At 34.8% G+C, this 16,054-nt stretch overlaps 1 protein-coding gene across 1 annotated transcript in view; it reads left to right on the top strand.

The window, feature by feature from the left end:
• PTPN22 (protein tyrosine phosphatase non-receptor type 22) overlaps positions 1–16,054 on the top strand; it is a 43,625-nt gene that overhangs the window by 24,904 nt on the left and 2,667 nt on the right. Inside the window, exons 12-21 of the mRNA XM_037498608.2 lie at positions 14–100; positions 3,291–3,367; positions 3,507–4,246; positions 6,354–6,437; positions 6,588–6,718; positions 7,837–7,864; positions 8,146–8,229; positions 8,468–8,589; positions 9,297–9,327; positions 13,174–13,251. Coding sequence (XP_037354505.1) covers positions 14–100; positions 3,291–3,367; positions 3,507–4,246; positions 6,354–6,437; positions 6,588–6,718; positions 7,837–7,864; positions 8,146–8,229; positions 8,468–8,589; positions 9,297–9,327; positions 13,174–13,251 — 1,462 coding nt within the window. The remainder of the gene's footprint in view (positions 1–13; positions 101–3,290; positions 3,368–3,506; positions 4,247–6,353; positions 6,438–6,587; positions 6,719–7,836; positions 7,865–8,145; positions 8,230–8,467; positions 8,590–9,296; positions 9,328–13,173; positions 13,252–16,054) is intronic.

Below are 16,054 nucleotides of genomic sequence, written 5' to 3'. Positions count from 1 at the left end.
TGATGCTCTTTAGGAACAGTATGAACTGGTCTACAAAGCTGTATTAGAGCTATTTAAGAGACAGATAGAAATTATCAATGATAAATCCTCTGGAATCGAGGTAAGCTTTAAACTTGGTATTTTTTCCATTTGTTTTTCATGTTTGATTTTGGTCAAGATTAGTTACAGAATCTTTTGTTTACTGTTGCAACCAAATTGGAGTGTCAGATGTGCATGTGCCTGCCCTGAAAATCTCCTGTGAAAAAGGACAAATTAATTGAGATACTTAAACTTAGAAAATTCATTTATTGATTTCCTATTGCACACCATTTTCAAGTTTAGAAACAATAGGAGTGAGTGAAAGGGCAAGCTTATGTCCTGTTCTCATGCTGTAGAGGTTTGTGTGGTGAGTTAGAAAAGAGTAATAATTACAAAATAAAATCACACTTGAGCCTTGATAGGATTTTTCTAGCCTTATTGTTACGCCAATGTCTCACAGAAATTTGAGAATGATTTTCAGCTGAAGGTCTTTTGTATGAAAGCAAATATGATTTGACCAAACGCCAATTGAAACATTGAGTGTTTTGGAATATGGTTTTTAATTATGTTATAAAAAATAAGTCAAGGACTAACTGTATAATCACAAAGTACTAGTTTCTGAGCAAACCTTTAGAAGAAAAAAATGACTGATTTACCTTCTAGGGTGGATGTAACATCTATAATAATTTAACTTTTAATATCACATTTTGGATTATTGATCTGAAAGTATTTATTAAGGGTCTACCATTTCCATAGAATTAGGAATATAAAGTATGTAAGACATGTCTTTGATCATAACTCCTATCAGTTGAATGATAAAACTTCAGGGAGGGAAGAAAGCCCAAAAAATTGTTGAGGCTAGTTAACAAACTAAGCAATTCTCTAGTTATTGTCAACTCTAATGAATTTGCCAGAAGAAAGTTGCACAATATTTTTCAAGTGCTGAAAGAAAAGAACTCTTAGCCCAGAATTCTACACCTGTGAAAATATCCTTCAGAAATAAAGGGGAAATCAAGATATTCTTTTTTTTTTTTTAAGATTTATTTATTAATGCAAGAACCAGGGTACAGGCCAGATGCATGGGAGGGTAAGAAGATTCACCAGAGACAGAGTGGGGAACAGAACAGGCAGACTGACGAAATACACTGCTGAGGGGAGCAGCAGGCAAGACAGGAGAGGTCTGCTTCGCCATGTGGGATTCTCGCCGGCCATCCGGGATCGAACCCGCACTGCAGAGGCTGCGGACAGCTTCACAGTGCGGTGCTCAACCGGAAATCAAGATATTCTCAGATGAAGAAAAACTAAGGGAATTTGTTGCCAGTGACCTACTCTAAAAAATGACAAAGCAAGTTTTCTAATCAGGGAGAAAATGCTGAACAAAGGAAATAGAATAGGTTTTCTTTTTAAGTTTCTAATCTGATTATTAAAAAAGTATAACACTGTTTCATGTGGCTGTAAATGTATTAGAGAAAATATGTTAAGGCTGTTATAAGCAGGGGAGGATTAGGGACAGAAAGGGAGGTAAAGTTTCTGCTTTTTCTTCTTTTTTTTTAATCAAGGGAGGTAAGTTTTCTGTACTTGAACTAGTAAAATGCAACACCTATAGATAGATTCTGATGGCTGTACCTAGAGCTATAACTAAAAGGTGACACAAAAACATACATTCAAAAAAACTATAGATGTCAAAATGAAATTCTAAAAAATGCAGGAAAAAGAGGCAGAGGCAGCAAAAGAAAGAGGAAGAGGCAGCAAAAGAAATCAGTAACACAGAAAACAGAAAAAAAAATAAAGTGGCATATTTAAACCCTACCATAGCATTATATTAAATGTAAATGATACAAATATACCCGTGAACAGACTGATTAGCAACTATATTCTATCTATAGGAAAAATACTTTATATATATATATATATATATATATATATACTTCATATATATAGGTTGGTTTAAAGTAAAGGATTGAGAAAAAATACATCATGTAGGAATGAATAAAAGGAAAATAGGAGTAGTTATATTAATATCAGATAAAGCAGGCTTCAGAGGAAAGACAATTATCACAGACAGGGATGGACATTGTATTATGATAAAAGAATCAGTCCATTGCTTACTGCTATTATACATAGAATATGAAATATGTATGAACCAAGCATAATTGTAAAGTGTATGAAGCAAAAACTGATAGAACTAAAAGGAGAAATTTGAAAAATCATAGTTCTGTTTAGAGACTGCAATACCCCCCTCTCAATTGATAGAACTAGACAGAGAATCAGCAAGAACACAGGAGTACTCTACATGACATAAACCCATCAGATCAAATCAATATTCACAGAATGTTCCACCCAACAGCAGAAAAATATACAAGATTTTATTTTCCCTTTGTGTCTTTCAATTTCTGTTTTCTCTTCATAGAAGAACACAAATCATCTTATTAGGGCCCACTCTAATCCAGTATGGTTTCATCTTTACCAATTACATCTGCATAGATTGTTTCCAAATATAGTCACATTCAAAGATATTATTGTTAGAGTTTATCTTTTTATAATAGGTGGAGTCTTAAGATTTGCTGACTTTTTTTTTTTTTTACATTTAGAAGTCTCTGAGATCAGAATATATTTTACAATTTATGGCATCTTAGATGCTATGAGTCACAATAACAAATCTCATAATGTGATTGCTATGAATAAAATAAAGATTGAGAATGGCTAAGTACTCTCAATGTGAGAGAGTAATTTTAGGTTGAATGGTCAGGGAAATTTTCCTTATGCGGGTGACATTTAAGCAGAAATAAACTATTTAGTCAAACATGCAACATCTGGAGTAAGAAGAGTATTTCAATCAAAGATAATAGTAACTATAAAGGCCTTAAATTGGAAATGAGTTTGACACGTTAAGGAAAACCAGCACAAGAAGGAGGAAGTAGAATAAGATGAAATAAGTATGAGAACCTAATAAACACCTATTAACTTTAAAGGTTAAGTTCCAAAGGTTGCCCCTCAAACACATTTGAAAACGGCCACACTTGAAAAGATACTACAAGTAAATCCTCTCTAGTTTCTCTAATACTAATAATCCTTTATTCTGAACCTTTTGATCTAAGTATGTGAACAAGTTCTTGTTGGATTCATTATTTTGGAAATTCACCTAATTTTTCAAGAATTATTTGCAATCCTTATATTTTCTGAAAAGTAACTTCTCAGCCTTGTGAATGCTAAAATATTTTATTGCCAATGCTTCACTAAAAAAAAAAATACCTTACTTATTTCTTTTGAAGATTCGAGCAAAGTGTTCAGTTCCTCAGCAAACTCCTCATCTAGAAGAAGACACTTATTCTCTTAATTTACCAAAATGGTGAGTGCAATTTCACACATGTAAAAGGGACAGATCTGGGAGACAAATCTCAAATTCATAATTCTCTGTGATGCTAGGAAAAAGACAGGGAAGAGGCCTCTGGGTATGCTATCCTCACTACTTTCCTTTATTTCAACAGTACAAAAGAAGCAAAAATGGTGAACCAACAGAGCACACAAAGGGAAAATGCAGAAACTTCTTCCTTTGACCCGAGGACTTCTGAAACTAGTCAAAAGGAAGGATTAGTTTTACACCCTGCTAAGCAGAGCAGTTCTGTGGACTTTTTGGAGCTAAATTGTGGTTGTAATGATGATGCTCTTCAGAAGCATAAAAGTTTGGACTTGAACTCCATTTTGTTTGAAGCCTGTTCTAGTTCAGAATCTATAAACTCAACAGAAAGATACTTTAATCCAAAGAGGCCAATAACACGGACCAAATCAACTCCCTTTGAATTGCTACAGCAGAGAGATACCAAGGAGTTTGACATCAGGGGAAATTTTTCTGATTTGGAATCTCAACCACACCATTCTTTTCTTGAGGAGCCTCAGAAAAAGATGCACTTTTCTTCAGCAGAACTGAACTATTCCCTGTCTTACGAGTCTCAGCAGCAAATGTTTAATCCATCTAGTGCAAGGCAACATGTCTCCAGTGCTTTCAATATATATTCTGACATGTCTTTAGTAGAGGATCCTTATTTTTCATCATTGTCTCCAAGTAGTACTGGTTCCAAGATGTCTCTTGACTTTCCTGAGAAGCAAGATGGAACTGTTTTATCTTGTTCTTCATTGCCATTATCTTCTACCTTCTTTTCTTATTATCATTCACATGATTCTTTAGCAGAGGATCCCTCAGTACTGAACCAAGAGACAGCATTAGTAGGTATGTTATTTTTTAAAATGTGTGTGGCATTTTAGCTTTCAATTTGTTTCTATGTAAGATTTGGATTACTTCTCACTTTCCCCCTTGTCTTTCTCTGCTTCTTTCCCTCCATGTCCTAAATTCCAAGAGTGTTTCAATGTTGTGTTAACTTGAAAATAGCAATAACAAGCATGCTCTATTTCATGACACTAGGTAGGAGTGAAGGTTGTGTGACTTGGTACTGCATCTATGCTAGCAGGCAATCCTCAGTCCTAGAAATTCATATCAAAAGTCCACAATTTGTTAACATACAGGAAAGATTTTATCAACAGCACCACATGGTCACTCAAAATTTTTCTTGCACAATCATATGGCTATAATGAGTTGGCCAGATTGCTCAGAATTGAATTCTCTTCCTGCGGGAGCTGGAAGAGAAAGGCCTGATTTCCTCCTGTCCTTTTGCAATAACTTAGTAGAAGGGAATTCATGTTCAGTGTTCTCTGTGGGATTTTAACCTTCTATACACCTTTACTTTCATACCTTATCTCACCATTCTAGATTTTTGCATCTTCTGCCTATTGTTTTGTTTCATTTAGTGGTTTGAAAGGAGCGATTCTACTGTTAGAGAAGATTATAATAGTGTGATGTTGAAGAAGATGCAGTAAAATACAGAGCAAGTTTAACTCTTAGGTAGAGCTTCTAAAACTAATTTAAAAAGGTCTAACTGGATAGGAACTAGAGAACACTTGTTTTTAATAGCTGCATAGATAAGTAACTTTGTTACAGAAATACTTTATCTGGACCTAGGAAGTTCCTTCTTTACTTATTTTACGTACTTTGATCTTGTTTTACAATTTAAAGGAATTTTATATTTCCTACATACCCCATAATATATTGGACTTATTCATCAGCATCATCAAAAAACAAAACAAAACCAAACCCAAATCCTTAGTTTCTGGAATTGTAACAACATTGACATCTGTGCCACCCAGTGGCAGTTTCTTAGAATAGCATTTTAAAAGTTCTATAAAAATCTGGAATGCTATTTCTATAGAGGTATAGAAAACCTTGTTATCCCAGTTCCATGAACCAAGAACATTCCATATTCTTCATTTGTAGAATGAAGAAGTGATACTAAAATCTTTATGACTTTACATACTTTGTAACTGGATCTTTAACATATCAAAGTGTATTAAGTTGCCTTGTTACATAGTCTTAGTAAAATTGAGAAAGTTGTAGAAAACAACCCAAGACTTTCTAAATTAATGTAGTGTTTTATATTATGTTATGTTATATTCAGCGACTCAAGCAAAATACTTCGAAGATTATTTTTATTTATTTATGCACACAAGAACTGGGGTGTAGGCCAGAGTGTGTGTGGGGGGGGTGAGAGGATTCACCAGAGACAGGGTGGGGAGCAGAGCAGGTGGAGCTATTGAAATACACTGCTGAGGGGAGCAATGGGGAGACAGAAGAGGTCTGTTGTGTCATGTGGGTTAGCATCCTGGTGGAGCATTGGACTCATGCCACAGTGGCTGGTGATAAGCTTGATAGTGTTGAGACTTAGCCCCTTGTACCACTAGGGAGGCCCTCAAACAAAGTACTTTGTTGGTTTTTTTTTTATATTTTTTAATAAAGATTTTTATTTATTTATGCAAGCACTGGGTACAGTCAGAAGCGTGGGAGGGTGAGAGAATTCACCAGAGCGGGGAGCAGAACAGGCAGAAGGACAGAAGTACACTGCTGAGGGGAGCAGCAGGCAGCAGGAGAGGTCTGCGCGCCATGTGAGACCCTCCTCTGGTGGCCGGGGAGCAGCCGGGGATCAAACCGGCGCTGCAGAGGCTGCGGGCAGCTTCCCAACCCAGCACTCAACTGCTGCACCACCGGGGAGGCCCAAACAAAGTACTTTGAACCTTTAAAGGAAATAGAACATTTTGAAGATGAAGCAAAGAAATCCTGGGTTTGAAATTTAAGATGAAACTATATTTTGCTTTTATTCTTGATTGAAAGATACCAGTTTCAATAGTGTAGTGATGATTGATGGCATTTACCTCAATATTAGAATGTAAGAATTTTCTTTGGCGTTTTCCAATTAAAATTGTGATTATATTTCTGGCATTTTGGATAGCAACTTCTGCAAGGACAGAAGATGAAATCCCCCCTCCACTTCCTGAACGGACACCTGAATCTTTTATTGTGGTAGACGAAGCTGGTGAGTACAATTCAGTGGGTGGAATAGGTTGGATTAACTAGATGACTTCTCAGGTCCTTTCAACACTCTGTCTGCTATTACTGAGTGACCCTTGCTTTCTAAAAGAATGAAAACCCTCCTAAGAATTGAACCATATTTACTTTCTTCCAGGAGAATTCTCTCCAGATGTCCCCAAATCCTTAGCTTCAGCTATGAACATAAAAATTGAAACATCACTAGAATGGAGTGGAACATCTGAATCAGAGAAATTGGATGACTCTGTAAGACTTAGACCAAGAAAGGTCAGTAATTTCATTCCGGATTCTACTTATTTGGATTCAATAGACTATAGTCCTTCTCCTTGTATTTTTAACACCTATCACTCAATAAATATTAAGCAGATCCTATTTATAAAACAATGTGCTAGAGGATATGGGAGATAAAAAATATATAAGAAATAACTATTGTCCTAAGAAACTTAGAGTCTAGCAGTGAGTTACAGGATGTGATGTCTTTATTTTTGTCAATATTTGTCAAAGCAAGGCAAAATTGATTAATGCCATGAGAAAGAGAAGAGACTCAAAAGCTGAGAGATCCTTGGGAAATAATAATTGGAAGTTGAAAATAATCAAGGAAGACTTAGTGTAAGAGGAAATATTTAAGCTGATTCTTGAAAGATAATTAAGGCAAAAATAAATGTTTCATAAGTAGGTAACTTGTTCTTGGTAGTAATTTGGTGGACTGAATCATATTAGCTGTGATAAGCTATGATAGAAAGTAATTTTTTGAATGACAGATACCCTTTTTATTTAAGATAAAACTTCCGGGAATAATGCTGTCTACTTCTGAAAGAAATATTTACACTTTCAACAATGTATTTTGTATTTGTATATATTCCATGAATGAACTGTCTGAAGATTTCAGAGATCTGAAAAGTAATTAAGTATATATTTTAAATGGCTACAATGGCAATACTGATAGGCAAATATGCTTTACCTTTGTAATTATACTTTTAATTTGCTAGTCTAATTGTTAATATTATTGCTAATGATATTCATATATGTAATAGTTTTTATCTTAACTCCCAGAGCAAAGAACACTCACTCATTCCCCAATGCCATGTACTTACTTCAAATTCAGCAACTTACCTTCAATTAAATTTTCAGGAAAATGTTCTGAGTAGAAAGGAAAGGAGACAAAACCTCCATTTACGACTCAGTGCTGTGACATAAAAATCACTGTAAGGATTAAGGATGCCTTTTCGTAACTCAGCACACTTATTCCTTAGGAAAAACAGGGTCAGCACTCGGAACTATTCCAACAGGTATAGGACGTGTAATGTCAAAATGTGTTATTTATTACTTTAAGTTTGTGCATTTGTATGCATAGTCTGCTTTCATTTTCCCTTTTTATTTTTTAGAGTGTAAAACTCCTGAGTCCCAACCCAGGTAAAAAAAAATTTCCTTCATTTAGATGATATTTAGCGCTAAGGATTTGTACTATAAAATGGTTCATAACATTTTACAGTGTCTGGTGAATCATTGACCTATTGGCTAAATATCTAGAAGAATAAATTTCTTGAGGCACCAGTCATCTTTCAGATAATTTTTTATTTGGTTGTTATGGGTTAATATTAAAAATTAGAAAAGTCACTCAAAACCAAAAGGGGATCCTGACATGAATTTTAATCAGATCTTTTTTGCTTTTTTGGATACTCTTTTTATCACAGATCTCTATGACGATCGTTCATCTCCCTCACCACCTCCGCTTCCAGAAAGAACCCGAGAGTCCTTCTTTCTTGCTGATGAAGACTGTAAGTGGCAGCACTTTCTTTCAAAAAAGTTATTAAAAGATAAGACTGATAATAGGCTAACAATTAAGTTGGATCTAAATAGAAAAGGTACAAAATGTTTAAATATTACAAAAATTACATAAAAACTTATTTTTTAATTATTTATTTTAAAATGTATAAAAAGTCAAAGTGAAAATGATGAATATATATCTGAAAGCTTAAGAACTATGCAACAAAACTCTGCAACATTTTTTTTTAGATGTGGGTTTGCAAGCTGAAGCTATACACACTTATTCCACTAGTTGTCCTAACCCCATGGACAATTCAACATCTTCAAAACAGACATTGAAGACTCCTACAAAATGTTTCACAAGGAGTAAGGTAAAGAAGACAAGACTTTCAAGACACATGTCGTCAGAGGCTTTTCATTATTGAAGCTGCCCTCCTCCTAACCCCAATTGCCAGATTTAAGATAGAAAAATAGATTAAATGTTTTCATTCAAATCATTGATCTCACAACAATCACATTAATAGAAAGAAACCAAAAAGAAAAAAAAAAAAAAACAACTTGGCTTAACGCATGCCCAATAAAACTTAACTTTTCTTCTTCTGGGACAAGACAAAATGATTTCTAAGTTAAAATGGGGGAGGGGAAGAAAAACAAGAATAGTCAGTAGATTGGGGGGTGGAGGGAGTAAAATGTAGGATTCATACATCATAGCTATCCCAGGACATATTCTAGATAGATGGAAAATTTAAATGTTAAAAAGAACAAACAAACAAGAAACAAAAAACGACCCATAGAAGTACTGTATTTTTGCCCATTTTTCTTTTAGGGTTATTATTTTTAAAACACATTTCTAGGAGCTCTGTACAATCTTTTAGGGTTGGGAATAAATAGCTAGATGAAGTCAGGTGATGACTCTGTAGTGAACTGAAAATGGCAAGATGGGAAAAAAAACCCTGTACATTTTGATGGCTATTTTTAAGGAAATTCATGTTTTAGACTAATATTTAAATTTCCGCTTAAAGTGTTTTGGATTTCATAGGAACAAAACTAACACTTTCTTTTTCTTCATTTTTTGCAGAGTTTGAAAATTTTGCGGAACATGAAAAAGAGTAAGTTTCTTTACACTTACTTAGAGTATCTATACTGCTTTGACAATTATGTAAATTTTACTTATATAACCACTCTGTGAAAAAATTAACAATATTATTCCTAAGCAGAGTTTCAGTGGGATCCTATGACTCACTGCTATCACCCCCAGGTCTTGCACCTGCTGGGCTCTACAATGCTAACATCTGGTAAGAAGTCAGGGGAGGGATAATTTTTGTTTAAAAGGCAAGAATAAATAGTATGATGTTTGGCACTTTCTACCCATCCTAAGATGCTGTCATACAAATGTGTTATTTAAAATTCCCAGCAGTTTAACCTCAGATGTATTTTCTTTGAAAATAGTCACAGCAAAGCACATTGTGAAACAAATGTGTTGATTTAATGAAATAAGCAGAGTATTGACACATTGCCATTTTCACAGAGTATTATTAGCAATAAAAGTCTGTTGCTTACTATTTTTACTATATTGTCATGAAAACAAAATCCAAAGATTCCTGAAACTGTGGGAAGATGATTATGTTAGAAATCCTTATTTACAACTACCAAGTATATAAAACATGGCAATACTTTTTTCTTTTTTAACACAAAATTAGCCCAATCAAGGACCAAACAGCAACTTAGTTACACTGGTGATTTAGGAGGGACAAAGAGCAATGAGAAAATTTGACTTAACAGGTAACTTAACAAAGCTTGACAATATGTTAAGTAATAACTAACTGAGAATTATAACTAACCCTTATTTCCTGAGTTTTCATTCTATCTCCCTCTTCATAAACTAGCCCACTCTGCCTTCCCTGCCATTCACATAATTTTTGAAGTGAACTGATTTCTCACCTGTGATGGCGAAAGGATGATTGAAAACTCTACTTTTTACTCCAAAATTAGGTAAAAGAGAATTAACCATTTCAGGAGGAAGTTATAGTATGAAACAAGGGAAACAAAAGCATCAAAAGCAAATGAACTAGTTACTTGATTAGACAGCCATAGATTGACCAGCTTAGCTTATGAGACACCATAAGCTTTCTTTCTTTAGCACCGACTTTGTCTTGGGTATAGTGAATAAAGACACAGAAACTTAGGTTGGCATAGATTTTAAATATGGTGGAACTCAGAGACTCTGCTTAGGTCATTCTCTAGATCTGAGTTAATTTCTATTTCTTTGCTGCCTGCCTCTTTTGGCCTTTTGGCCTCAAATGAAGAATAATATCTGACCTCCAAAGTTGACCCTGAAGCTTTAGACTTAGTTGTCCATACTTGTATTTGTTTCCTTTTCCCCTTCCAGATGGTTCATGATTCCTGTATTTCTTATGTTCTGTCTTTATTCTGAATTTCTTACTGGTCTATCATTAAAGTTGACCCTACTTTTAATGTAATTGAGGATTTTTCATCTGTTATTTGAAGCCAGCAGCTAAGCAGAGTGTTACACATTCATTTATTTATTCATTTGTGTAATGAATGTTTGTTGAGTGCTTGCCATCTACCAGACATTCTGCAGGGCATGGGGGATGTGCTGATGAACAGAACAGATGCTGGGCTCTGCCTTTGGAGAACTTTAGTGAGAGATTCAGACATTAAAAAAGTAAATTCACAAATATATACATAGCCACACATTGTGATAAATGCTATGTAAGAAACCAAGAAGATAATTATGAGGGAGGACAGCAAAGGGAATCTGTTTTATACTCAGGGGTCCAAGAGATGGACCCCTTTCTGAGATATGACAAACCTGAAGCATGCTGGAGCAGCCAGCCAGAAGAATGGGGAGAAGAGCACTCCAGATTGAGGGAATAGCTTGTACAAAAATTCTGAGGTGTGTTTGGTATGTTATAGGAATTCAAAGACAATTAACATAATTGTAGGCAAATCAAGAGGAGCGAGAACTAAGGAGAGGCTGAAAAGAGAGTAGTGTTGGAAGAGGAGGTAGATAAACCCTTATGGGTCATGTTAAGTAGGTCACGGTTTATTGTAAATGTAAAGGGAAGTCATAGAAAAGTTTTAGGCAGAGAGGTTACATGATCTATTTTATAAAAGATCATTCTGGCTGCAGTATGGAAAATGAATTACAGAGCGACAAGAGCTTGAATCATGCTTGAAGCCTACTTTTGGTAAAAATTTTAAATGCTCAGAAATCCTTCAGCTGCAAGTAACAGAAAACCCAACTTGAGCTGGCTTAAGCAGAAAATGGAGATATTTTTGGCCTGTAACCAAGAGATTAAGTGATATCAGTATCTAATCTCTCATTTCCTATCTTCTGGCTTTGTTATACTCTCTTTACCTCACTCACAGGCAGACATTTACCCATGTGGTTTCAGACTTATAATGGAAAAATGAATTCTTTCCTAGTTGCTCAAGCAACATTCTCATGACAAGTTTTGATTGGGTCCAGATATCTTGACTTGAATCATTTGCTCTTGCCTGAACCAGCTATTGCCATTATACTTAATATGCTGATTAATATAAGACTCCTTCACACCTAATATTGAACAATTACTATATGTGGACACTGTGGACCTGTAAGGATCAGCTCTGAACAACCATGTAACCATGCCAATGTACTAAAATCTGTCCCAGTCATAAGGCTTGATCTAAGGGTTTGTTTAGTTCCTTGGTTTAAGACGAGAATCAGCTCAACAGGAGCTTTCAAACAGGGGAAAGTGGCTTCCTAGAGAGAAATTCAAGTTTAATTTTCAGAAGAAGGAGGAATTAATGCTGGGCAGGCAACATAAAAATATCAATGACAAGTCAATATGCAAAATAGAGCTTCCTTTGACATATATTTGCAGTATTTTTATCTCTCATTGTAAAATACAAATACCAATATTTGGTTCTACGGTGTTATTTCTGAGGGATGAATATGACTCTCAGCTCACATGCAGTCTAGAGATGATTAATATCTTCTGAAATTTCTCACTTTCACCTACATCTTACTAGTTTTTCTGTCCTCAGTGCCTGGCCTAATGCTTGGCACATAGTAAGTATTCAATTATTATATATTTTTATTGAATTTGGTTGAAATTTACCATGTACTTTTAGTGTTTCATACTCAAGTATGTTCAGGAAGGGGAAAGTGTTTCTGGAATCATGGTATTAGGTGTACAAATACATATGCAATGCTCTCATTGCATTCTGAAAGTGCTGAAGACAAAAAAAAAGTGAATATTTAATAATTTCCCAATTATATGCTGTTTCTTAAAAAGATTATATAAACCTAAAATTATGCAAAATGTAGACCGTGTTTTCAATGACAACTTTCAAAATGGGGCAGAAACTGATACATGACTACATTAAGGTGCTGGGAAGAGAAAGTGTACTTTTTAAATATATCTGTAAGTAGCTAAAAATAGCAAAATAACATCACTTTGGGGAAATTTTGGAACTATCTAGAAATATCTGTAATGGGAAAGAAGTAAGCTAGAAAGGAAAGAGAGACATCCCAAGAGTAGAGGGTAGTGTTAAGAAAAGTTATAGATGAATGCTGTGGATGAACTAATGAAAGAACAAATGATTTAAAAGTACCGAAAGTGGTCAGATGTACAGTAAGATGAAATCCAAAGCCAAAAGGTGAATCCCCCAAAAAGTTGAGTCACATGTAACAGAGCTTTATTATACAATATTTTTGCAAAGAAAAGCAACATTTTTTTTAAAATACAGAGAAAAATAAAAGACTATAGTGATGACCCCATTCGTAAGCATCTATATTTTTGTTTGATAGTGATATATTTATTTGGGAAGAATAATTACTTTGAAGAAAATGTTAGTTTGGGAATATTAATTTGGAGAAATTATGTGGTTGGATAGATTTGAGCCTATCTTCATTCTCTCTCTTGCATTTCTTCTTTTGATTCTAGGTATTTGTAATTCTTCCCCTCCAAACAAGCCTCCAGACTCTGTTCAGTCAAATCACTCCATCTCCTTTCTGAATTTTGGTATGTGTATTGTTTATAGACTTTAGCAAAGTTCATTTATTTTATTCGTTTGCAGTATAAGCTACACTTGAAATATGATTTAAGTTTGCACATAGAGGTTCTGATATTTATGTTCTTTTAAAATCTGAGCTATAATTGTATTTATATATTCTTTTCCATGCAATTTGTCTTTTTATTTTTGACATTAGCGTCCTCTTAACATCTTACAGAGGACTGAACTGCCTACTATATGTGGAAAATAAAGCTAGGAAACCAAATGACTATGTTGATATGTAGTAAATAAATGTGACTAGTCAGATGAAGAAATTCTGAAATGCCATGATACTCTAGTTTGTATCTAAGCAAAGTTATACACAACTGGGATCAAAAGAGCAGCAGTTGTTGCTATTCAATCTTGTCTAACTTGTTCAACAGTACAAGTTGAAGTACAAGTCTGGCAGCTTAAAGGAACTGTTTGCTCAATTGTCCCTAGTATAAGCTATAAACTTAATAATTTTATCTTATTTTAAGCATTCTATTATTCTTTATTATGTAAAATCATACTAGTTAAGGTGATGTTATGAACACTGTAATTCTTTGTAAGAAGTGTGCAATCAGACAGAGGGGAGCAAGAAGATGGCGGCGCCAGCCCCATTCCTGGGCAGGTGACTGCTTCTGCACTGTTCTCAGGGCCGGGAATCACAAAGAGAATACTTGGAGTTGGAAAAAAAAGTCAGAAAATTTGTCATTTTTTAAAGATTCTAATTTCCTGAATATTTCTCCAACTTACTGAGACAAGTGTCCTATCTAAACAGGAAGGCATCTTCAGAAATTCTTCACAGATCACACCAAGAAATCATAAAATCAGGGTCACCTGACCTTTGCAGATGCAAACATGTTTAAATCTTACCACCAAGCAAAGAATGAAAATCTCATCCAAAAATAGTTTCAGAGCCACTGGAGCAAAATGCAAGAGATGTCAACAGAACTCTCAAATTGTGTGTGCCTTTTATTACATGAATATGGTCATTTAAAATAAAACGATGTTATTTTAAATATGCTAGTAGCCTTTTATTACAAATAAATTCAACAGAGAAATGTGTGTAATCAAAGTGACTTTTATCACATGGCAAAAAAAGCAGTATGCAATTAATGTAGACTGTGACCACATCTTAGGAACTGCTGCTTTATGGTATCATCTTGATCTGTATGGTCAAAATTAGGTTGCTCCCACATCCACATTGCAGGTGCCAAGAAGGTGAGAGAAAATGTGGAAGAGGCATGATTTTCCTCTTCTGGCCTTAAAGCACTGGCCTGAAATTGACAACATCAATTTGGCTCACATAGGCGCCTGAGACAAGTGCTCTAAGCTCCCAGGGAGATGGGGAAATGTAATCCTGCCAGGAAAACAGCCGCCTGTACGGAATTCTGTTCCTGAAGAAGCAAGGAAAGATCTTGTGAAGAAGCAGCCATCTCCGCATATCTGGGTTATGGGTCCTATCCGACCTTTGCAAATACTTAACTATAATCTCTGGATCTATTTCTTGGGCCATGAAATTTTATTTGGAGTACATTAACTCTGAGGTTTAAAATGTTATGATTCTAAAAAAGTTACTATTCTTATGAAATAATTTAAATATATTGAATATTACATAGCTTAAGGGAAAAAGCACTAAACTTTGCTTTGAATGCAAATGTTGCCTGTTTCCTTCTTTACTCTCAATTAGTGATGCTATTTGAAAAACTCGTGGTCCATCTAACTTTACAGCAGTGTGTGACTTAATATAAGGGTAAAATATTAAGAGACCTGCATCCGTCTTGTTTCTTCTCAAATGTACCGATTTGACTATTTGATCCATGAAGAAAGTAGCACTTTTTCATTGACACACTTTCATAAAGGAAGAGGCAATGTATTTAAATTAGAATGAAAAGATTGGGTGGCTTATAAACATTTATGTCTTTCCTGATTAGCCTTACATGCAAAAAGGTAGATCATTCATTACTGTTCTGACTATTGAGAATTGATCAGTGAGAAAGATTGAGTGTAGGGAGTCCTCCTATGTGACGAATATTATGTTCTTCTATTTTCAGTCCACTTGGTGACAATCAAGTTATCTGGACTGAATGGATGATTTTGTGACAATTGTGTGAAACTAACCTGAAATGTTTTTTCTTCTATATTCTTAACATTGAGGTGAATTGATATATATTAGTTTTGGGTGTACAACATGATTCAATATTTGTATATATGATTTGGGAAAATATCTAGTCAGGTCCATTTTTTTTTTTTTTTTGCTAATGAGTTCTGAGAGTTCTTTATGTAGTTTGGATATTAATCCTTGACCAGATACATGATTTGCAAATATTTTATTCCATTTCAGTAGGTTGCTTCCATTTCCTCCTCTCCTCTCTCTTCTCTTCCTCCTTCTCCTGCTGCTCCTCCTTTTTCTTCACCAGTAAAATGTATATGAATGAGGCTGTGTGCTCTCTCCCCCATTTTTTTTTTTTTACCATCACCATTTATAGATTCAATTTTAATGGATTTTTGCTTCTGTCTTCTTACTCTTCTCTCTCCCCCAGTTCTGGTAGTGTTCTTGTGGATCAGACTTAAGTAACGCCTGAGTAGTTACTATGTGCCAGGCATTGTATTTGGATACTTAAAGAAATACCTCAGGTGATTCTTTTGTCAGTTCTATAAGGTATATAATATACACTACTTTGTGAAGTGATGAGGTTTAAGGTTTAGGACTATCTCTGAGTTTTCTATTCTCTGTTCTGTTTTTATATTTCAAAGCTTTCATTGATCAATTTGAACCCCTAATAT

This window comes from Talpa occidentalis, unplaced genomic scaffold, assembly GCF_014898055.3.
Source record: "Talpa occidentalis isolate TD23 unplaced genomic scaffold, MPIMG_talOcc4v2.1 talOcc4.9, whole genome shotgun sequence".
Lineage (NCBI taxonomy): Eukaryota > Metazoa > Chordata > Mammalia > Eulipotyphla > Talpidae > Talpa > Talpa occidentalis.
Note: the sequence above shows the minus strand (reverse complement) of the source record. Positions and strands in the feature narration are given on the sequence as shown.